Source organism: Petromyzon marinus, chromosome 44 (assembly GCF_048934315.1).
Source record: "Petromyzon marinus isolate PM22_M1 ecotype Great Lakes invasive population chromosome 44, UKy_Petmar_22M1.pri1.0, whole genome shotgun sequence".
Taxonomy (NCBI): Eukaryota; Metazoa; Chordata; class Hyperoartia; order Petromyzontiformes; family Petromyzontidae; genus Petromyzon; species Petromyzon marinus.
The window spans coordinates 7,002,576-7,026,863 of record NC_133710.1 but is presented as its reverse complement, the minus strand read 5'-3'; the positions used below and the strand labels follow the sequence as shown (position 1 = coordinate 7,026,863).

General features: G+C 45.5%; 1 protein-coding gene across 6 annotated transcripts in view; it reads left to right on the top strand.

The window, feature by feature from the left end:
- Positions 1–24,288, top strand: part of LOC116952002 (very low-density lipoprotein receptor-like) — a 46,793-nt gene continuing 22,505 nt past the window's right edge. For all 6 annotated transcript variants that reach the window (XM_032970972.2, XM_032970970.2, XM_032970969.2 and 3 more), the window contains exons 1-3: positions 1–529; positions 12,760–12,879; positions 22,154–22,276. In XM_032970972.2, the coding sequence (XP_032826863.2) occupies positions 376–529; positions 12,760–12,879; positions 22,154–22,276 (397 nt within the window). In that variant the 5' untranslated portion in view covers positions 1–375. The remainder of the gene's footprint in view (positions 530–12,759; positions 12,880–22,153; positions 22,277–24,288) is intronic.

Sequence of the window (24,288 nt, the reverse complement as noted above, 5' to 3'; positions counted from 1 at the left end):
CGGTGCAACGTTTCGCGCACACACCCCCCCCCCCTCGTGACGTCAGCCAGGCCACGGGCTGCCGGGGCAGCTCATTGCTACGACAAGCCAGCAGGCGGCAGGCGGCAAGCTGCCGCTACTTGCCACCGCTAGTGTCTAGGAAGCTAGGCTTGAAAGCAGCAGCAACAACACCACCACCACCAACATCGTGGTTCATTGATTCCGTCCTCCGCCGATTTGTCACGGCGGTCTCCAGCGTTTGCCGGCCGGAGCACGTGGGGGTTGACTGGCGGTGGCCACGCCGGTTGTACGACTGTAGAGGGTCCGGTGGTGCTGGTGGTGGCGTTAATTACCGATTTGGAAGCCTTTCATACCCCCCCACCACCACCCCGCTACATGGCTAAGCATGCTTCGTCTACTCGGGATACCGGGCGATGTGCGTCTGTGGCTGGGGTCCCTGTCGTGTTCACGGCCTCGTCCCAGCTGTGGCTGTGGCTGCTGATCGCCGTGGCCTTGCCGGGGCCGCTCGCCTTGGCAGCCGCAGCGCCAGGTGAGCGCCTCGCAAAGATACACCACGGGGTTACACCATGGTGTATGTGTGTGGTGTTAGTAGGTGGTGTGTGTGTGGTGTTAGTAGGTGGTGTGTGTGTGGTGTTAGTAGGTGGGGTGTGTGTGTGGTGTTAGTAGGTGGGGTGTGTGTGTGGTGTTAGTAGGTGGGGTGTGTGTGTGGTGTTAGTAGGTGGTGTGTGTGTGTGTGTGGTGTTAGTAGGTGATGTGTGTGTGTGTGTGGTGTTAGTAGGTGATGTGTGTGTGTGTGTGGTGTTAGTAGGTGGTGTGTGTGTGTGTGGTGTTAGTAGGTGGTGTGTGTGTGTGTGTGGTGTTAGTAGGTGGTGTGTGTGGTGTTAGTAGGTGGTGTGTGTGGTGTTAGTAGGTGATGTGTGGGTGTGTGTGGTGTTAGTAGGTGATGTGTGTGTGTGTGTGGTGTTAGTAGGTGATGTGTGTGTGTGTGTGGTGTTAGTAGGTGATGTGTGTGTGTGGTGTTAGTAGGTGATGTGTGTGTGTGGTGTTAGTAGGTGATGTGTGTGTGTGGTGTTAGTAGGTGATGTGTGTGTGTGTGGTGTTAGTAGGTGATGTGTGTGTGTGTGTGGTGTTAGTAGGTGATGTGTGTGTGTGTGTGGTGTTAGTAGGTGATGTGTGTGTGTGTGTGGTGTTAGTAGGTGATGTGTGTGTGTGTGTGTGGTGTTAGTAGGTGATGTGTGTGTGTGTGGTGTTAGTAGGTGATGTGTGTGTGTGTGTGGTGTTAGTAGGTGATGTGTGTGTGTGTGGTGTTAGTAGGTGATGTGTGTGTGTGTGGTGTTAGTAGGTGATGTGTGTGTGTGTGTGGTGTTAGTAGGTGATGTGTGTGTGTGTGTGGTGTTAGTAGGTGATGTGTGTGTGTGTGTGGTGTTGTGTTTGTTTGTATGTAGTGTGTAGCGAGTTACGCGCTAACGCAGCGAACCCGGCCACCCGAGTTGGATTCCCGCTGCTGGGCCACCAGCAGTGGCGATTATCTGAACCGGTTCTGGACCTCTCCTCCCCTAGGTCGACTCGGCCTAAAATGTGTGTCCACTTCGGGGTTGTGAGTGTACATCTCCACCTAGGGAGACGAAGGCGGCCGGGCGTGGTGCTGGCCACCCACCCCCTCGTGTCCCGGGCTTCACAGCTGCTGCTCGCTAACAGAACTTGCCCCAACAGTCTGTTCAGGCTACACGGGGGGGGGGCAGGGGGGATATTAGTCTTGGTTGTTGGTAGGCAGGGTACTGCATTGGCGATGTTGGGCTTGCCATGGCAGGCTAGGCATGTAGTAAATGCGGGTAGCCGCGTGCTGGGCTAGTCAATGTGGTGCTGGGGACGACTTAAACGCGGAACTGCGCGTACCGGAACGAAGGTGACCGGGTAGGTGATGACCTACCAAAGTCATGACCTACCAAGGTCGGGTTTGTAGGTGGGTGGTGTATGGGAGGAGGGGGGTGAGTGTTTGTTGGTAGTTTTCTCGGCGGTATTCTACCGGGAGACAAAAGCGTTATGTAATGCGCAGTACAACATTGTCTACCGAGTACGGTGAAGTGTGTTAAGGGTAGGCTGGCCAAGCGCACCTAAGGTGTAAGGTGGAGAGATTTTGGCGTCGGATCCGTGCATGGTTTGTAATTGTAAGTACACCACGTGCTTGGTGTTGGAGTACCAAGTGGCGTCGAACGTGCGGACTTCTTTCGCACCGCACGTAGACAACCCGTGCTCATCGGTGTGCTTGAAGGACCACCGTAATCTGTTAAGACTTACGATGTTGCGTGTAGGGGAAAACAAGTGTTTACACGTGTGTGTGTGTCGTCCTACGTGATTTTGCTCGTCGCATTCTTCTGGCGCTCGTTATCCACGTGCTAGGGTGATGGGGCGACTGCTGGAGAGCGGTGGTGCAGTGATCGGCGCACTGCGCTAACAACAACAGGTTCGAACACGTGAACCGGTTATTGGAACCCCCTCGTAGGTTGACTCGGGCTCCCCAAGATGATTGACCATGGGCAAGTGTCTCCCAATCTTAGTTTGCACGCACAAAGGCGGCTTGATGACGCTGTGCCCTGTAACTGCACTTGCCTCGGTAGTGTTGCAGGCTATCGGGGGGGGGGGGGGGGGAAGTCTTTGTCTTTGTGTCATTCATTCTCGCGCGTGTTTTTGGTTTAAAGATACACTTGTATGATACAATGTGCCATTTTTTTCGCGTTAGTTGTATTGGAATGTGTGTAATATATATAAAAGTTACTGCGTGTACTGACAATCGAGTACTGTATATACAGTCGGCGTGTCTGTACAAAGTGTAAGTGGGGGGGGGAGCGGTGGCGCAGTGGTTAGCGCACCGGCGTTCAAATCGTCTCTGCCACGACCCAAACGATGGCGAGAGTTCTTTTGGAACCGGTCGTTTAACCCCAACCCCCTTCCCAGATCAACTCTGCATCTCTTTTAATTGACACGTACCTGCAGAGAGGGTGGTGTGTGTGTGTGTAAACACGAACACCTGGGGAGACGAAGGCGGTGTTGCCATTCGGCCACCAGCCGTCCAATTTGTAGCCCTCGTACGCACAGCCGGGGCCTTAATAGGTGCTCGCTAATTGTCACAAGCTGCCCCAATGTTGAACCAAGTGTGTGTGGCCAAGCAGAAGTGGGAATTTGAGGGTCAAATGAATGTTAATTATAATTTCGCAGCCATGTCGAGTGCGTGTTTAGTTCTTGCTGTATGGGGGGGGGGGTCTGAGTTGTTGTTTTATGATTTAAAGCTATCGTGACTGCAGACATTCATATTGTTGGTTATTTCAGTAAAGTCGCGTGGTTATCACACCTGATGATGATTGCTTGTTGCAGTCGAAACGTCGTGCGAATTGTATTGTTTTATATTTGTATTATTTCATTGTTTCCCTTCTACGTGGTGACTTTACCGAAAGAACCAAGAATATAGTTAGTATTGTTGTGTTTATTGTACGGTAAATAAAAACCGTCCGCCTTTGTCTCCAACAGCGGGGATACAAAGGCGGCCGGGCGTAGTTGTTGGCTATCGGCCTCTCTTTATAGGTGCTGCTCGCTAACGACCCCTTGCCCCGACTGCTTATTGAAGACTATACGGGGGATCTTTACCTGTATACTGCAATGTGTGTTCTGTTTGTGTGCGAGGGTGATTTAGTTGCTGGGTGTTTACTGAACGAGTGGCTTAAGTGCCGATGTATACTGAATGAAGTCTCTGTGTCCTTGTGAAAGCTTATTTGAATGAATAATGACTGCATCTTTGTGCGTGTACTGGTTGGTGTAGTGACTATGGCCTTTGAGGCGTATACTGAATGAGTGTTCTGTACGTACGTCTTTGTGCGAGTGTACTGGTGTGTTCTTGATGCACTGCGTTGTGTACAGTACACTGTACACGCACGTGGCTCGCGTGTCCTTGATCATGTGCAAAGCTGCTGTTGGTGGGGGACGCCACGTGTGGTATACAGTGGCTGCGTGTAATTCAATCGCTTACAATAATCGCACCCATTGCTTTTAAAACACTACGGCGCACAATTTTAATGCCGATGTGCAATCCGTACAACACCATTTCGTCACGTGCAAGCGTACAAAACCCCACATGGTAGTGATGATTACATTACAAGATCCATTACTGCTGTAAATGCAGTGTGGCCGAGGGTAACAATCGTTGCGGTTGCGACCATGCATTTAAGCCTGCTCTGATGTTTTATTCATGACATGTAATAAATTGTGATTACGTTATAAATAATGGTTATCGGCGCTGGTGCTATCTATTGTACATTTCGTAATACCGACTATACGGTGTACGGTACATTGTGATGTAATTGTGGCATTGCAATGGTCTGCACCTAATTGAAACGCTACCATAACTATATAATGCAAGGCCAGTCCATTTAATATAGGGCAAATGCATAGCTGTGACTTGTCACGACCTAGACCGAATACTCTACTGAAATTAGGGACCTTGTATTGGTTAGACTGGTATTTTACATAGAGTAAGTGAAGCTAATGTGCAGTTACCTATATTGAACATGGTGCCCCATGTCACAAATCCGATGCATTGACTATCAGAAGAAACCCGCTACGGTAGGACACCGCTAACTGGACAGATCCACACGCCGTGTGGCTTTACAGGGCCTTTAAACATGATGGACCCGATTTGAAATCGCTACGTATTTGAAATTGGGTCCATCTTTTTAAAAACGCCCTGTGTAATGGTTGCAAGTGGACCCATTAAAAACAAAACCCTACGGTGTGTAATATACACTTAGGTTATTTCGGTAAAGTCACGTAGATGGGGAAAATAAATCGCAGATCACGACGTTTCGATCGCAACAACCAAGCGATTGTCCTCGGGTGAAAGAGAAACATGCCTCTGCATTATATAGAGGGGGTGAAGGGGCGAGAGGGTTGGGGAAAATCAGGGCATGGGTGAGAGAAGACAATTTCATAAGGAAGCTTGGATATCAAACTTTACAAAGTATAAATGTATCTACGTGACTTTACCGAGAACCCAAGTGAAATCCTGCAATCACGATTGGTGTGTAACATATGTATCCCGTCAATATTCTTGTCACTCTTCTACCGGGCTGGGTGACGGGGGGGGGAGTTTCAAAGCTAAGAGTAGGTGAAATGCATGTGGCAAAACAAATCTTAATTGCTAAACCTTTGTCTTAAAAGGGACTTCCATTCTATGCTGGAAATGGCTACAATTCTTTTTAGCTTCCGAATACACAAGGCATATCAATGGCCATAATTATCCACGGTTCCCACATTTGGGGCTAAAAACGTGTACCTGAAATATTATTGCCGCATTTATCTTACTGCGTGATTATTCTAAACATCCCGATTTAAACATGCCATTTCTATCTCCCCCCCCCCACCCCACATCAATGGCGAAGAATCCTGTGTACTGCACTACAGCACAACACGAACAAAAGTCCCTGGGTAGTATTTCCTAATTGCGTATGCCTCGATATACAGAAAATGGCTATTCCCTGCAAGCTTTGCTTTTGTGACCAGAAGAGTAATATTTTGAAAATGACCCATTTTCCAGAACGTTCCAGATTCGGTGCGAGTAAACTTGGAGTAACTTCTAGAACTTTCCAGTAATAGAAATAGAGGCCTTAAGCCCACCAGTTTAGTTCCAGCTGCCTAAGTAGATAAAAATCTACATTTTTTCTGAAATGGCATCAAGAGGCTGCAAGCATCCAGCAGACGCATGTTATATCTGCGCCCAATTTATCGAAAAGGTACTCTGGAATCATCTGCTAAGATGTGAGGCCTACAAGGCATTTTGGCATGCCTGTCAGGAATCAAGACAGACCCTGGGCACCTCCTTTCACTTGTGAACAATGCAAATTAATTGGAGGTAAGATGGACAATTCGGAATTTTGCTTTAAAATTTAAATTGTACTTTAAAAAAATGTTTCAAAAGTCTCTTGCACATTAATGATGGGTGAAATGTATTTTTGTAGGATGGTACAGAGGGAAATAGCCATGAAGTTAACTATCCCAAGAATTTGGAAACCCACTGACCACTCAAGCAACTACTACTTCGACGTTTGGAAGGGTCCATGCAAGACTGGAAAAAAATGCACCTGCGCTCATGTATCCAGACCTTCCTTAATCCATTGCCCCGGTGCCACACTGCCATGAGCTCCCTGTACCCACTCCAGAGAGAGCAGCCGTCTTTAGAAAAGAGCAAGTCAAGAGCGAGGAAGATGAAGATCCAGTTGACAATTTCAGAGCTAGAGCTGAGGAGAGACCAATTGCACCTCAACGACTTGATCAGAGATCTTGGTCTCACCAAGTCCAATGCCAAGCTTTTTAATTAGGCTCAAGCAGTGGAACATGTTGGATGAAAGTGCAAGTCGCAGATCGGAGGAAGCGTCGCCAACCTTTTTGCAGCTTCTTTACCCGTCAAGATTGGCTCTGCTTTTGGCACAATGTGACCAGTCTGAGGCAATCGGAATCGGCTATAACCACAATGAGTGGCACCTCTTCATTGACAGCTCATCCAGGAGCCTCACAGCCATGCTGCTGCATAATGGTAACAAGTACCTGTCTCTTCCCTTGGCTCACTTGGTGCACCTCAAAGAGGATTACAACAGCATTAAAGACCTTGCTGGATGCCTTGAAGTATGATGAGTGGCTGTGAGGTCACTTCAATATGGTGGCATTCCTCGATTTGAAGCTTTCGTGACTGCAGGAATCCATACTCTTTGGTTCTTTTGGTAAAGTCATGTAGGTAGAAAAAAATAATAGATGACATTTCGATCACAAGCAATCGTCATTGGGTGAGACAACAACTAGCCTATTTCGGCAGTTTTCTTGCTGTAGTTGTCTCACCTGATGACGATTGCTTATTGCGGTCAAAACGTTGTGATCTCATTTTTCTACCTACATGACTTTACTGAAAGAACCAAAGAGTGAATTCCTGCAGTCACGAAAGCTTCAAATCAAGGAGGAGTGCCACTATTTTGAAGTGTGGTGGCATTCCTGATGGGTCTCCAAGGTAATTTTTGCCAAGTTTCCCTGCCATCTTTGCCTTTGGGACAGCAGGGACACCAAGGTGCACTACCACAGACGGGACTGGCCTCAGCGGACCGAGTTCTCCTGTGGGTAGAAACAATGTCAAGTGGGAGCCACTGGTGGACCCTGGGAAGGTGCCGATGTCACCACTGCACATCAAATTGAGCCTTATGAAACAATTTGTCAGTGCTGTAGATAAGGAGTCGACAGCCTTCAAGACTTCTTCCATAAGCTGTCTGAGGCAAAGATAAAAGCCTGTGTCTGTTGGACCACAAGTTCCTGGAGTGCAATGAATTTCCCAGGAAGCTCGCTAGTACCGAGAAAGTGGCTTGGAACGGCTTTCTCGCAGTGGTTCGTAGCTACCTGGGCAGTGACAAGGTCGACAACTATGGAGCTGGTTGAGACTGGTGAAGAACTATGGCACAATGGGCTGTAGGATGTCCCTCAAGTCCATATCCGTGATGCTCGTCTTGATAAATTCAAGGAGAACATGGGAGCTTACTCGGAGGAGCAAGGCGAGCGCTTCCACCAGGATATACTGGACTTTGAACGTGGCTACCAAGGACAGTATAATGAGAACATGATAGGAGACTACTTTTGGGGGCTAATTCGTGAGTGATTTACAGTTTAATCATGCATCTCGAAAAACTACACTTCTGAATCTTTTCTAGTAATTTGTGTTTACTTTTGGTAGGTTTTTACTATGTGAATGAAAAGACAAATTTACCTTTTCTCCAATGAAAAGACGTAAATTTAAAAATCACCGTCCTGCTCACAAAAGCAAAGTTTGTCGGGAATGATAGCCATTTTCTTTACTTTTGAGGCATCGCAATTGACAAAAAATAACTTGCTACCCAGGGACAGTGTTTTACTGTAATCTATTGCCCACTGCTTATTGTATCGTCATTTTACAACTTTTGCCACGCTTAATTTGCAGCTCCCCCAGATGACCTCTGCCATCTATCCAAACCTGGACTTCGTGGCTGGCATCGAGTCTGACGGGGGCATTGGTGGATTGCCCAGAGATTGAGTGACATCCACGTTGCAGGGCAATGAGGAAATCCCCCCCCCCCCCCCCCCGTGTCATATGGCAGGGTCTCTATGGGCCCCATTTTTAGGGTTCATGTTGGGACATGAGGTTTGTTTGGCTGGCACTTGACTGAAGTAGTGTGACTAAGGACAAAGATCTTCCCTGTAGCCTTTAACAGACTTTTAAGGCAAGTACTGTTATCAAGCACCTACTTAAATCACGTTATTCATAATGTGTCGTAACCCTCCACCACCCGACACAGCCAAGCAGTAAAACATGTCACGTTTACAAAGGACATGGTTCACTACTTTAGCCCACCGGTGTGAGTGAATCAACATCATTTAAAATTTGAGTACGACGTTTCGCTGGTAATTACATCCAGCTTCATCGGGCAATTCGCTGAATGGTAAAGCCCTCGCTTGCTCCCGGTCTTAAATAGAGCAGCAGGGTGACGTCATCATTTAACTCATTTCAGGTGCAGTGATTTGAGGTGGGTTATTGTAACTATATAATCCATTGGTAATCAGTCAAGAGTTATGATAGTAATGAGTTGTAGATTAGTAATTAGTTGGAATGTGTGTTATTGTGATATGCTACGTTAGTAATCCGTTGATTAGTGTTTCCTCATAAGGAATTGTAATGTGTATTTAATAATACGCTTCCAAGCAGCACTAAGCCTGTAGCTGTCAGAGCGTTTAAAGTTATTTATATTTCTCTCAATTTCAATGGTTTATCTAATTGGTCTTGACCAGTAATAATTAGTTTTACACAACACTTCAACGTTATCAAAATCAATTGAGTGTCCTTGTTGACAAGCATGTTCTGCCACTGCCGACAGTTGTTGTGTTTGAGATAATTTAATATTTCTTTGGTGTTCTTTAGTCTTATGCTGATGTTACGTCCTGTCTGTCCAATATAGCATCTGCCACATAAACAATTACTCCGATATACACCTGTTGATAATTTAGGTAATTCGTCTTTAGTGCAAGATACTAGTTTTTGAATTGTGTGTACTGTAACAAATCTTGTTAATGTTTTGCTTTTGCAAAACACGGAATAATTTGTCACTTACTCCTGAGATACATGGAATTTTAACTGACAAATTAACCCGTATTTTTGCAAAAGCAAAACATTACAGTAAGATTTGGTACAGTACTCCTACTTAAAGGCTGGCACTCGATGGGTGGGTGGCCAGCACAACGCCTGGCCGCCTTTGTCTCCCCCATTGGCAATGTTTGCACGCCACACCAGTTACTCATTTGAGGCAATCGGCCCTGGGAAGGCCCTGGACTGGTAATGCAGTGCACTCGCGTCTACGCTACCACTCGCTGCAATGGTGAAGCCCTCTGTGCTACCCATCTGTCTTGGTGCTAATCGTGTACTGATGTGGTGGTGGTCTGTTTGAAATTAATGGAGAATGAGTGCTTGTTTGTTGCCCTGGGTCTAAGGCCATGCCTGCTGTCAAGTGGGTCGTTTCTTTTTACTTTCCACTGCGCCTGTTGCTTATGGCCGTTTTTGAAATCGTTTAACGTGGAATAACGTTTGTCTTTTAAAAGAAATACGTGTGATTTTGCGCTCTTACACAATGCATCCATTTATCCCTGTCCATTAGACTATTCGTGGAGGCCTGTTGACTGATTTGCATTGAAGGTTTGGATTTTTATGCAATGTGGCACAGACATGTAATTTGGCGCAATGGTTTGACCCCAGCGGAGGCGAGTTTGTCCCCCAGTCGTGGCTGAGTATTTGAACTGGTCGGTGCAAGCTGGGCCTCCTACAGCTTGTACTGGCCATTATGGTACAATGTGGCCCACTGGTTGGAAATGTGTGCCGGAGCCACATGCAGCTCTTTTAAGGACCGCTTTGGTGTTGGCTTCCTCGCCTGGTATGCACGAGGCCGGGTGTTTGATCCCAACCCTGACTCTTGTATATTGGGATTTGCATGTGATCGTGTACGTTTTTCTTTCTCCTGGGTCCTGGGGGTATTTCTCCCTTTTTTTTTAGAACCCACATTGAGATTTATTTTTATTAGCTGATGCAAATGTCCACCCAAGCCACTTCGTTGAGCTATCATTTGTGGCCAGGTCTCTTTTGACCCGAGTTAATATAACTTGGTGGGCTTTACCTAGTAGGATGGGGATGGCTTGTTTTGGAATGTTTGGCTTATTTGTTCATCTTGTGCTTTGGTATTCCTGTGCTTTTGTATTTAATGTTTTTACCTGCCCCTACTAGACATCTGTTTACAAAGCTTTAACTCCAAGTTGGCCTCCAGCATAAATTATTTCAATTACGGGCAAGTCTTGTAATTGGGTGCATTGCAACTCTTGACATTGAGTTCACCAAATTCGAAATAAATTATGTTTGATTGCCGGACCCCCTTAGTGATCTGACCAACCCCCATGACTCTCTCACAGAGCCGTGGAGCAAGAGTTATTTTCACAACTGCCGTATTGTCCCCAGCTATTTCAATAACACTGGCTCGTAACAAATGGTGTTCTGTATTAGGTTCACATTTTGGGCAATGGCCCCTTTAGAACATACAGATCAAACTGGCTCAAGTCGTTGCATATCACCAATCTTGTGCCATGGAAGATAATCACGCTTCGAATTTGAACGATGTTCTGCCATGTTGGTGTCGGGGGGGGGGGAGATGTTCGTGTAGCAGTGGATTGATGCAAGGCTTTAAATTGCATTACATTTGCCTTCCATGTCTTTTACGTCGCTACTGACCAGCATTGTACAACTGTCAGTAAATTGGACAGTGCCCAGCTTTGCTTGCTATGCCCTTGATTAAACATTCACAATGCAGTATTCTGTCCAGTGGCATTGCCGTATGAAGGCTATAATTTAATGTAAATTCTGTACTGCTGTGAGGCTTTTATTACTTTTGGCCTTGTGCTGTGATCAGTCGTTAAAATAATGCAGTTTTCACTGCTGTGACAAGTTTATTACAGGTGTGGCATTTAAGTGGTGCTGGAAACGCTAAATAAAATGTAAAATTGCTTCAACCGCATTCCACCATGGACATATTTTTTTTTGAAGACCATTTTTGTTCTGAACTTTATTTTCTGCTGAAGGTTCTTAAAGGGGTGTGGTTGTAGACCGACTATTATGAATAATACACAATGCTCTCCAATTCCTACAATCCTCCCGAAGGATTGCCCCCCTCAAATTGCTCATTTTGAAGGCAAATCATTTGTGCCAAATGGTATTATAAGTTGATATTCATCTGATTATTCTTAATTTCTTTCTACGTAACTTTACTGAAACCAAGGTATAATTGATTTGAATATTTGCCGCTAAAATCACAACTGTTATCCTATGACCATGTCTTTATGAAAACGGTGTCTCGCCTGGAATACCGTAATTGTTGTGTTTACATTTTTAGAATGGATGGTTTTTGATATACGTGACCCATCTCAGGGGTATGCTCTAAAAGTTGGAAACCAAAGATTACTTTGCCGTAACATTTGCATGCGTTTGATGTGGGCTTGACCTTCATCTCCTTTCAATGAGTTTATCTTGTAAAAAAGGGGCTGACTTTGTGCTGAAATGCGTACAGCTTGTCACACGCTTGACCGACTCTTGCTTTTCCCTTCTCCCCCCCCCCTTCACTGGAACAATTTCCCATCCATATTAGTCACCTTTTTTGCTCAACTCATTTTCCCTTCATCACCCCACCAGCCCTGCACCTCCCCCTCAACTGCCACCGTTTTCCCTCATTCTTACATCGCTTTCACTCGTTAATCAATTTCGCTTTCAATTCACGCATCGATTTGCCCATAGCGTGTCATCTCTTTTCATGTACCACCTCTCCACCATTTACATTATGTACTATTCATTCTGTGTAAAGCACCTTAAGGCACTATAGAAAATATTTTTAAGATGAGGTGCGTGTTAAATTCTTTCCCACCCATACGTAGCCAACCGTGATAATCAGTCTGGGGGGTTGGATGGCAGATTTGACCTTGACCACTTCAGTTTGGGTTGCTGAAGAGCGGTGCGGAGTGGGCACTGCAACGGTTTGGCTATCTACTTCATTGACGGTGGCCATTGTGGACAATGGAGCTCTGGTTTCCCAGGTTCAGTGTGCAGTCCACACGCACTGCCTGGTCTAATGGTGCAATTTTATTCTCGACCGTTTGGACAAGTGTGTTCTGGGTCCCCTTTACCGCTTACTTCATTACATTGCTTTAGGTGGCGAAGCTTCCCCAGGCACACTTTGTGGTTGTTTATGGTTGCTGCAATATTTTTTAAGATGTGACACAATTATGTACTATGATTGCCATTTGTTTTCCACCTCTTTTAGTAATCTGTACCGGAGGAACAAGTTCACCTACAAATTCATTGTCTGCCATACATATTATTGTGACCATTTGCATTTGTAATCCACCTACAGATGAGCACGATTGGCCATGTATTATGCCAAAAAAAATTCAAGTGACATTTCGCAACCCTGATTTTTAACTTCGGGAAAATACTTGAAGTTGAAAAACCACCATTTACTCTGGAAAAAGTTTTCAAATGCACCAATTTCATGGGCAAATTACTATTTAGAACCTTGATTCGAAAATTAGGCCAGTTTTTATTACTTTGCACAACTCTGCTTACGAGTTATCTTGTCATAGGAAAACCTCATTTCCTCCCCCCCCCCAATTCTGTTGCAGGCGAGTGGACTGCTTGCTTGGATACACAGTTCCAGTGCCGTAACGGACGGTGCGTGACTCTCACCTGGCGCTGTGATGGTGACCTCGACTGCCCGGACAACAGTGACGAGGAAAACTGCCGTGAGTTTGCGCTGCGTGGTTGAAACACGGCCTTCTACAAAGGGGGGAGTGGGGTCGGTGGGGGGGGGATGCTATGCAAAGTGACTAACTACGAGGACATTTTTGCTGGGCTCGTTTAGATTTCTACCTGTGGCCAACGTCTATGCTGGGATGCATGCATGTTGAACTTTTACACCGTACTTGGGCAACCGTGCTAATTCAAGATGTGGATATCAGATGTGGCCTGAACTTGGCCTGCATTGAAGCATTTGATTGGTTGCACTGCTTTGCGAACCACCCTAGTGGCTTAACGCCCACCTACTGATACCATGAGTGCAGAGTAATCCTGAAGCTGTCCTCGTCCTCCCCCAAGTCGGCTCGGCCTTTAAACGGCTTAACATCAGCACTATGGTTGGGGTGCTAGCCACATTGCCTTTTTACATGCCATCCTGGCCTTTTCTAGGTTCCTCTGCAACGGCACTTCCCCCAAATATGTTGGCCTATGTGGCAGACCTTTGTCGAAGTGGCACAACCTTTTTGGGTGTAACAGTGCTTGCCTCCTAACTATAAACTCTAATTCATATTCTTAGTTTTTTCGGTAAAGTCACATTGAAGAGAAACAACAAAATAATAAAATATATATAAAACAATAAAAAAATCTCACGACGTTTCAACCATAACTCAAACGGTCACACCTGAAGATGACCGTTTGAGTTATGGTCGAAACGTCGTGAATTTTTTATTGTTTTATATATATTTTATTATTTTGTTGTTTCTCTTCAACGTGACTTTACCGAAAAAACTAAGGATATGAATTACTGCAGTCACGAAAGCTTTAAATCAAAATATAAACTCTAAGTTTAGGTTTGGTCATTTTGGTTGTAGGTGAAGCTACCATGAGCCTCTACGAAGTAGTATTCATCTTATATCTAATTGCCTCATGGTGTGCACATTTGTAGTAGATTCAACTGAGTTGCAGACGTACTTTTTGGAGGCAACACATTTATTAACACCAACACACGGTAACTACCCCTTAACACTAACAACCTATGGTGGTGGACCACCAGGCTAACTGCACTAATTACACAGTAACTAGCTACAATGGACTGGACAACAGCTTTGGTCCAGGTCCACGTGTTGGAGGTTCTGTAGAACGTAGATTCTTCAGGATGAACAGCAGCCGGTCTATCTGGGACCCGGCTTATCCTCTGTGGCGTAGCTGGCTCTGCCCTTAGCCACGACCACCAAGAACCCTCGCAGGATCTTGGCCCTGACACATGACCACCCCTAGCCCCCATTTGGGGGAGCCCTGTGTAGACTTTACCGGTCACGTGTTCTCTGCTGTCAACCAGAGTGCCATGGCCTATAGTAACCCCATTCTTTGAGGCCGACACTCTCACACCCTACCCTGTAGGGGTTGGCACTGCACGCAGAGTGGTGCCATCCAGTGCTCACCGAGCCCCTCCAGGGCTGGTACTGCACTCACATGTGAGTGGTGCCCGCAATGTCAATACGCCGTGCCCATCTAGGACTGGCATTACAAAGACATCCGCAATGTCACTACATTTAAAAATGGTATTACAAAGTCGGCCTAGTGTATAATGCTACTTGGTCAACCCCATGCGTTTATGCAGCTTTCCATTTACTGTGTAAAAAGGATGGGTATGTCTTTTAGTAGTAAGTTGGTCAATTAATAATGCCCTTTTGAGTTTTATAAGGAAGTTTTCCAAGCTACATGTTGGCAATGTGCATTAATCTAAATGGAAAAAACATTTGATTGTTCAGACTTTAATTATTCCTGGCAGTGATGCATGAACCCCACAACCCGGCGTCAGCTGGCTGTCTGGATGTGGCTAAAGATATCATGCTCCCCCCCCCCCCCCCCCCACACTGCCAGGGTTTATTCTGGGTTTTGGTGACGCATGACTGCATGTTTGAGCCCAAAGCACATGTGCCAGCAAGAGCTGCCACCGTCCTTTTGGTGAAATCTGGCACTCGTGTTGAGGGCATCTGAGCATTGGCATGGATTCAAAGGTTGGCCATGATTTTACAGCTGACTTTTGTGCACCTGAAGCACTTTTTTTTTTAGTTTTACGTATGATCTTTTGGTTCCACGGGCCCAAAATTCCGAGTGGCCACACTTTTATAGGTATCGTGTTCGTCGTGATATTGGACACTGCGCCCTGTGCTGGGGGTGATTCAAACTCGAATCCTGTGGGGGAGTTACTGATGCTTGATTATTCTCCCTACATTTAAAGTAGTTTTTTTTTCTATTATGAAAGAAACATCCATCCAGAACTTTCACAATGGGATCGTATTTGTATAATGTTACATTGTTGGGAAATGGGTCCTGGGTGGTGCATAGCTTCTGGGGTCACACGAGTTTCCCCTTTCTAATCCCAGCACTGTAGGGGCAAGTGCTTGATAATGAAAATCGGGTGCCAATTATAGTTTGCACTATGCAGTTTTCCAACCCGCATTTGCAAGGACATTGAGACCTTTGGGCATACGTGAATTTTAACCAATTTGTTGTGCCACCATCACCTGGCCACTTCATAGTTCCCAGGTAGCTTTGGGAATTTCACGAATCTGCACGATGTGCCTGATGGGACTCTAGCAAGAGTACATTTTACTGACAATTCTCCAGAAGTGTCACTCGATTGAACCTCCTTGGGCACCCAAAATCTGTTTCCACAGCAAATGTCCTCTACTTGTTTGTTATGTTACCTTAGCTTTTTAGTGTAACTTGCACTAGTGTGCTTGGTTAAGTAGGAATGAACAGCATACTTTCCCGAAGGGCAATGTACTATAACAGGGGGAGGTTGGTGTTTAAATTGATAAATTTACAAATTTTTGTTTTGGTTACTCAATGGATGCATGGACTTGTGCAAGTAACCACTTTACAACAGGTGACCCAGTGGATTAAAATCCCTATGCCCTGGAGTGTACCAGAATGGGGTTTGGGGATTAACAAAGTTTCTCCCTAGAACACGACCTTGAACTGGAACGGCTCGTAAATAAACCAGTGCATTATTATAGCCCTGCCAGCGAATGCCTCTCACCCATTAACTCCCCCCCCCCCCCCCCCTTCTTGGTCTCGAGGCTTTGGAAGGTGTTATGGTGTTTAACCAGTATGGTATGTGTGAGTGGCTGTGGCTTCTGGCAAGATGCAATGTTACCTGGCAGAAACGCAAGCACCGCAAAAGTGGCTTCAGGTCCAGACTAAAGTGTGTTGGCGAGGGACTAGATCCATTTCTGTATTAGCATCTCCCGTCCTACCTTGCATCACCTGTGTTTATTCCCCTGCGTAGCCTGGCATCTGCGAACCCAGCCGAGTCTTGTTCTAAATGTCTGAGCCAACGATTGGGAAGATCTGGCTGCAAACGAATTGTGGTCTCCTTGTTGCATTGCCCACATAGCTGTGGAGTAGTCTGTGCGGAAGCTTTTGGGCATGTCCCCACAATTGCATTTGCCGTCAACTCGCTGAAGCGATTTATTCCATGTGAGACTTGCTGACGTGCGATTTTAGTACGAGTGGTGCAGCATTCGTTATTGCCTTGCGATGAAAGACTAGGCTTTACCCTTGACTGACATGGAATGTCAATGATAAATGCCTATACCTACTTGGTGTTTGTACATTTTTTTCCAGAAAGAGGTAAACGCCTAACTTTTTTTTATTGGCAAAAAAGTCCCGTTTAATGTTTGTTCCCTAGTGTTAATGCTGTGTGGTACTTGACAAATGTTGACGTTTTCAGGTCGATGGAAAAGGAAGTCTTGCAAATGTAAGAGTCTTCGAATTTAAGTCTCTGCGACTGGGCTTTACTCCGGCATATCTTTGCCCAGCAGGGCCGCAGTTTGTCTTTAACCATGAAAGTGATGTGACGTTCAGTTGCAGTAAAGCCAAGAGGTCTTTAACTTATTTTTTAAAAATCTACATTAATTTCTTGTCTACAAAATAATCTCTTTACCTGCCTTTTTTCAATGCTGAAAACTGTTTTACGTATTCGAATGTATGCTTTGTTGTGGTATTTTTGCAAATTTTACTCAAGCATCTGCTGTCATTTAAACTTTGCCTGCATTGATCTGGTTGGTTGCACTGCTTTATGAACCCACCCTGGTGGCTTGTTCAGCAACCCACCTTACTGATAACGTGGGTGCTGAGTTAATATGAAGCTGCTAGCATTTTTATGCAATACGTGCAGCGTTTCATTTTTGTAATTTTGTTGCCGGGTTGGCCATGTCGGTCGGAGCTGGCACTGTCCCTAATTTGCACGAGGGTAGCTGCTGTGAAAGTGGCAAAAAATGAGGCCTACCGTTAATAGTCACGGCACAATGCCGTTGGTTGCTCATGTTTGCCTTTCATTTTTCGTGGAGAGTACAAACGGCCTCTAAATGTCCTTGGCCAAAATGGACATTGGGTTGCGAGGACTGGTATGAAAACACGCACAATGATCGTACGATGTTAAATTCCTAACAGCCGTGCAAGTTGGATTTCAACGTTGCCCCCACCGATAACGCTCCAGGCTGCCAGTCAGCATTTCAAGTACTGTAGGCAACCCGGCTACCACTCTTACAATAATTTACAGCAACCCCTGCTATCAAGAAGTGCCCTCTGGCCTGAATGCCAAATGTCATTTGTAGGGTGGAATTATGAATATGGGACGGGGTGGGGGGGGGGGTGCTATCCAAAAGTTTTCCGTGTACTCTGAACTCCCTTGACGGGTTAACATGAAGGAATTTTAGAACTTAAAGTACCGAGTTTTCCTGTTGTGTCAGATGTTAGCTGGTTGTCAGCAAGAGGCTAATAGGGAGAAGTTAAACCACCCCCCTCCCGCCTTTAATATCTTTTGCTCTAACTTGTCCAGATGCTCCGATGGTCTCTGGTTGGCACACTGCACCTGCAATATTAAGGTCATGGGGTCTAGCTTCTGAACCAAGCACATTCTTTTGACATTTTAGATGATATAGCAAGCAGTGCATATCTTGTACATAATTGCAGCTATAATCTCTCTTCCCTGTTAGGCCATAGTGTTAATGGTACCTCGTGTGCATTAGACTACCGGTTAGCTGTTGGCAGTCTTGTTTTTACACGTAGCTATTTTATTATTGCAGCGGATTGTCAGTCTCTCTTGCTCCATTATCAAGTCATTGTGCTTGCATAAACGGTTGCCCATCTATCTGCCTGATTGTTCAGTGCAACTCATTTGCAGCATGGATCACGTTTTATCCGTGATTGCGAATTTGCTCCACTTGCAAGTGAGGGAAAAATGGTTGTGAGAATTATGCTTTTCATCCGCTGCATGATTCGTCGGCTAAAAAATAAATAAATGTGAAGCTGCACTGCATGATGGGGAACCCCTGCAGATGCAAGAGGTGAAATGTAATCAACGTGATTGCAGATCCCACGGCTGCCATGGGTAACTGGTGCCGTGAATAATAGGATCGGAAATATTTTTTTAAATACATTTTCAATGTTCTCCCAGGATTTGTTTTGTACGTTCCATCCACGCTGCCTCCCACTAAACCAATCTCCCCCTCTCACTGCAATCTGTGGCACCTAATAACCACGTGGTCTAAAGTGCCGCATAAAGCCCCCCCCCACCCCCCGTCGCTGCTACGCGACCACGGGCAGGGCGAGGTGGGCGCAGGCCGCACTCGGTCGTGGTTGCCATGGTTACGTCCTCCTCCACAGGGCCCCAGTTCGTGCCACCTGCGGTGTAGAAAATTGAGAAATTAACGCGTTGGTGCCGGCCTTTTTTATATTGCAGTTACAACCACAACCAAAAAACCCCAACAATTAACGTTTTTTTCTTTGCCCCCTCTTTTTTTTAAAGGCAATTAATGCCTGGCATGGGTTTTTGTTTTTACAGTGCCCGGTATAATCACTTTAAAACTTGCTAAAATCACAACCTTTGGGTGATAGTTACATTTTATTAGATCAGCTCCAGTTCCACAAGCACAGGCTTTTAAGGTTCCATCAGTGTAACATGACAATGGAACTCGTTGTCCAATTTGTACCTAGTTTTAACTGCTGCGATGAAATACACGCCAATAATTTTTTTTATCCAAGATTTTTTTTTAATAAAGGACCTGAGGTGGATGTAAATCCTCGATTACTTGTTACTCCCCACCCACAGTAAGATTTGACGAGACCAACGTTTTACAGTCTGAAATATGGCCTTGAGATAATTCTGTAAGATTGGACTTCAGCACACTGGAAGGCCACGGTGGTAACTGGCTTTATACATGTGCAGTAGAAGTACTCTACTGTTAGCTCTGAATGGGGGCTGTAGGCCGGTGTCACGGGTCGTGTCAGGCCGTGACACATTGCGTGAACCCAACGGGACACGTGACTAGACGAGGGGGGGGGGGGGCAGGGTCCCCAGGGGGGTCACGTGGTTAGGGGCTCAGGCCTTCCCGAAGGATCGGGAAGGGGGGTGTGGCCTGGGGCAGAGCTAGCCACGCTGGAGTGGTCATAAGCGGTGTGTGGGCAGAGCCGGGCTGTTCTGCTGTGTCAACTCTGGGAATAAAGCTGCCGTCCACGCTCCTCTGTCTCCACTGGTGGACCAGGCATTGAACCGTCCTAGTCCAGTGATGTAGTATCCCCGTGTGGTTAGGAATGGTGGCTACCACCCTATGGCGTTATCCTGTTTAATGTTAAGTGTTACCTGTTGTGTTGACTAATAAATAGTGTTGCCTCCCAAGATTCGTCTGAATTTAACCCACTACACATGCACTGTACCTAAACCTTTTACACTTCACCGCTTTTTGGCTGCACTTGTAGCACTAGGTGAAAAAAAATTTGCACAACCTCAAACGGTGGCCTAAATCCTCTGGTTGGCTAGACCAAGTGACCCTAAATGAGAAATCTACATTATGCAAGATGCAGCACATTGTCTAATTAGCCGACTTCAACTACATTACCACCACTCATTAGTTAAATTTTCTTGTCGAGTGGAAATGGTATTTAATAGCTTGGTTGCTCTTACCTTGTTTAATGGTTAATTGTGGTGCCATGTGACCCTGCCACTGCGTTTGTTGGGATTTGTTTTGGGCTTGAGTTGTAGGCCACTGAGGGAAAGGGGGGGGGGCATCACGGGGGTTAGAAGTTGGTGTTCTGGATTTCTGACGAACGATTTTTGCAGTGCTCTGCCGGCTGTGAACGGTGCTGTGTTTCTTGGAAATTTACAACCCATTTAACTTTCCTAATGAAACACTTTGGTCGCCTTGGAACTCGCTGGGACTTAAAGGCCACCGAGTCGGATTTGTCAACATCCACAATAAAAATTTTAGATGCGCACGAATGCTGCACTTGAGTGGGTGGCTAATTGATGTGGTCGTCTGACAGTGTACTTTTCCCCTATGGTCTTTAGCAAAAGGCTTGACTATGGGAACTAAGTTTGTGGGCATGTGGTGAACTGACACGTAGTGGTTTACATGCACTGCTAGTATCCTGGTGACCAGGGTTCGTTTCCCTCGGCAAGTATTATAACCATTTCTCGGTCCATTGTGGGTTAAATTTGTTGCGATGCATAAACACGAGTACTGAAAACGATGATAGCCGGGCATTGTGCGGGCCACCCTACTGCCTTGTGCCGACCTTCACAGCTACTTGCTACATAGCTATCACTGTTAACCACCTTACCTGGTATACAGGAGGACATGTGTTTGAATGCCAACCCTAACACCTGTGTATTTGGAGTTTGCTTTTTTCCCTGGTGGTTGTGTGGCTTCTCCTGGGTCCTCCCTGTTTGTCCCACTTTTTAAAATCTACACATTTTACACTAAGTTTTCATTGTAAGGCAGTTCGGTGTTTATCATTTGTGGAGAGTCTCTTCTAAGAGAGCTATGGTAGCTCTGGACCTTAACTGGTCAAGTCTTTTTCTTTGGTTCTTTCGGTAAAGTCACGTAGAATGAGAATAAAATAACACGATGAAATTCTCACGACGTTTCGACCACAACACAAGCGGCCGTCTTCAGGTGAAAGGTACAGACCTGTCGGGACGACGGAGCTTCAATGAATGCTGTTAAGATTCGTAGCGACTTTAAGCTGGTTGGGAGAAGTGAGGCACCTTGACAAAGGGGGTTTGCATATCAAATAGCTGAGGGATTAGCTTGTGACTGGTCACGGAAATGGCTATGTTAAAGTCAAAACCTACACATCCACAGAGGCACCTCGTACATGGACGCCAATGGGAGCTGCAACAACTCAACTGTCATACAGTTAAGCGATGTGAAAAACCTAATTCTAAATTACATCAATATAATTAATGTACTCAATATATTCTTCAAGAAGCTGAGCTATTAACTGGGTATACACTACACTATATAATGAATACCATAGTAAAGCAATACAAACTTAAATATAAACAACCTCAATGTTATATCACAATGTTATATGGTGAAAAAACGGGTGGATTCTTACCTTTCACTTCAGCACCACGGACAGCTACGAGCCCCCTTCAGACGGACGAGTCAATGGTTGGAGCGGAGGAGGAAGGAGGGGAGAAACAGCTGCGAGGCGCTGTTATACTCCATGTTATAAACCATACCATTAGCCGTGGTGAGAGGTATTAAGAGTCGGTGCCAGCGAAAGAGCTGCGGTCTGAAGGTCCTCGTAAAATACAACCAATTAAGAATCGAAATGGTTTAAAACATCTTTCCAATGGTTACTAAGCCAGAATCCATCTTCTCGGTTGAAATTGTCTGTGCTTGTATGTGAATGGCCTCATGAACGAATCTTTCATGGTAGCCAGTTGGTTTGCAAAGAACCTCTATCTTGGAGAAGTCAATGTCATGTGAGCCCACTGAATTATAACAGTGATCTGCCACGGCAGAGGAGTTCGTTCTACCGTGGTTTCAAGTCTGCTTTATGTTCGCGGATGCGGTCAGATATGTCGTTTGGTTTCTCCAATGTAGCTACTACCACAGAGGCACTTTAATTTGTAAACGCCCGAGTACTGTCTGGAACAGCATCTTTTACAGATGGAACCAGATCACGGATTTTATGTACTGTGAATTCAGGATTTTGGAGATCTTTTTAGTGACCCCTGCAATGTAGGGTAAGGTGATGGTTTTGAGTGGCTCCACAAGAGAATCCTTCATGACTGGAGTGATGGCTTGCAGATTCTACATGACTTTACCGAAAGAACCAAAGAAGATGAATCCTTGCAATCACGAAAGCTTTAAATCGAAATTTGGTCAAGTCTTTGTTTTCCATTTTGATACCCTTAACCCTAAACATACTGGCTAGATGGGAAACCTGTCGTGTGTGTGTGTGTTCTACGCTTTGCAGCGAAGCACACCTGCTCTGAGCGCGACTTTGTCTGCGGCAACGGCGACTGCATCCCTCTGCGATGGCTGTGCGACGGAGACGTGGACTGCGTGGATCGTTCGGACGAATCGCAGGAGCATTGCAGTAAGTGGCCCATCAATCAACCGGAGCTATGCGCTCTCGCAATCGGCGAAAGCTCTTGTGCTGCTGCAATCCAAAATTGTTATCGGTGGGCTTGGTGCATAGTGTTTATGTAATGGATAACTGGATTTATCGAGAGTTGTGGTGAAGGTCACGCAGCAGCTCGGGCAAACAAAACACGTGATTGTACTTGTGACGGCTTTGTTTTGTTCATGCTTCTTCCACTGCTCGTGTAAAGGCCCCCCACATGCAGGTAGAAGATATTGAGAGCCTCTCCTGGATGTACGAGTATTTTAGTTTTCACATTATTCCTAGGTCGGTGGATGGGTGTAGTTGGTGTATAAAATGTCGTAGAGAGGGGGGGGGGGATTTTTTTATTTTGTGCTGCAGAGGAAAGCAATGTCATCTGGTTAAGTGCTTTGTAATGTTTTACTTTCCACCCCCCCCATGTTTGTGGTTGCACAAGGCACAGAATTGTTGAGGACCCCCATACGAATAAGTAGCTTTTAATAAATCTCTGCCCAACCAATGTAACTTTCACAAGTGTGGCTTTTCTGGTACCTGGATAATCGTGCAGATTGGCCCAGGAGTGGCTAGTACATTGGAATATTAGACTTGTCAATTCCATGTGTGTCAATTCAGACTCAACATGAAGTGCCAAATTCTTCCCCGTACAAGATTTACTGTAATGGCCAAATTCCGTGGAAAGTGACTCCTTTTATAGGAATAGGTTTTACCCTTTTAACTGGCACAAAAACTGACACCTTTATTCAAGGAATGTTTGCAATAACCACCACACAAGCAGTCAAAATGCAAACAAAAGAGACAACTCTAATAATATGCACTGTCCTTGAATTTGATTGGTCCACACCTGAGACCAGCTTTTCTTAGAGCCTAGCCTCCACATGGTGTTGGACCAGAAGATGCCAAAAGGTGTACAACTCAAACGGCGCACTATCAGAGTACTGATAGCTCGGTAAGCCTTTACATTATGAGACCTCCTTTGCCAGTAACAAGATATAGTAATAGGTTTTACCATTTTAACTGGCACAAACTGACACCTTTATTACTGGCAAAGGAGGTCTCCATAATGTAAATGCTCACCCGAGCCCTCCAATACTCCGAGTGCGCTGTTTTTGAGTTGTACGCCTTTTGGCGTCATCTGGTCCAACACCATGTGGAGGCTAGGCTCTAAGAAAAGCTGTCTTGGGTGTGGACCAATCAAATTCAAGGACGGTGCATATTATTATCAGTTGTCTCTTGTTTGCATTTTGACTGCTTGTGTTTGTGGTTATTGCAAACATGATGCCTTGAATTTCGATTTGAAGCTTTCGTGACTGCAAGGATTCATCTTCTTTGGTTCTTTCGGTAAAGTCACGTAGAATGAGAATAAAATAACACTAAAATTCTCACGTTTTGGCCACAACGCAAGCGGCCGTCTTCAGGTGAAAGGTAGACTTGTCGGGACGACAGAGCTTCAATGAACGATGTTAAGATTCGTAGGGACTTTTAAGCTGGTTGGGAGAAGTGAGGCACCTTGACAAAGGGGTTTACATGTCAATAGCTGAGGGATTAGCTTGTGACTGATCACGGAAATGGCTGTTAAAGTCAACCTACACATCCACAGAGGCAACTAGAAATTTAGCATTGAAATAGCAGTCAAGCTAATCCCTTGGCTATTGACATGTAAACCCCTTTGTCAAGGTGCCTCACTTCTACCAACCAGCTTAAGTCGCTACAAATCTTAACATCGTGATATTGAAGCTGTCCCGACAGTTCTGTACCTTTCACCTGAAGACGGCCGCTTGCATTGTGGCCGAAACGTCGTGAAAATTTTATTGTGTTATTTTATTATTTTATTCTCATTCTACGCGACTTTACCGAAAGAACCAAAGAAGATTATGCCTTAAATGAAGGTGTCAGTTTTTGTGCCAGTTAAAAGGGTAAAACCTATTACTACATCTTGTTACTGGCAAAGGAGGTCTCATAATGTAAAAATGACTCCTCCTTTTAGA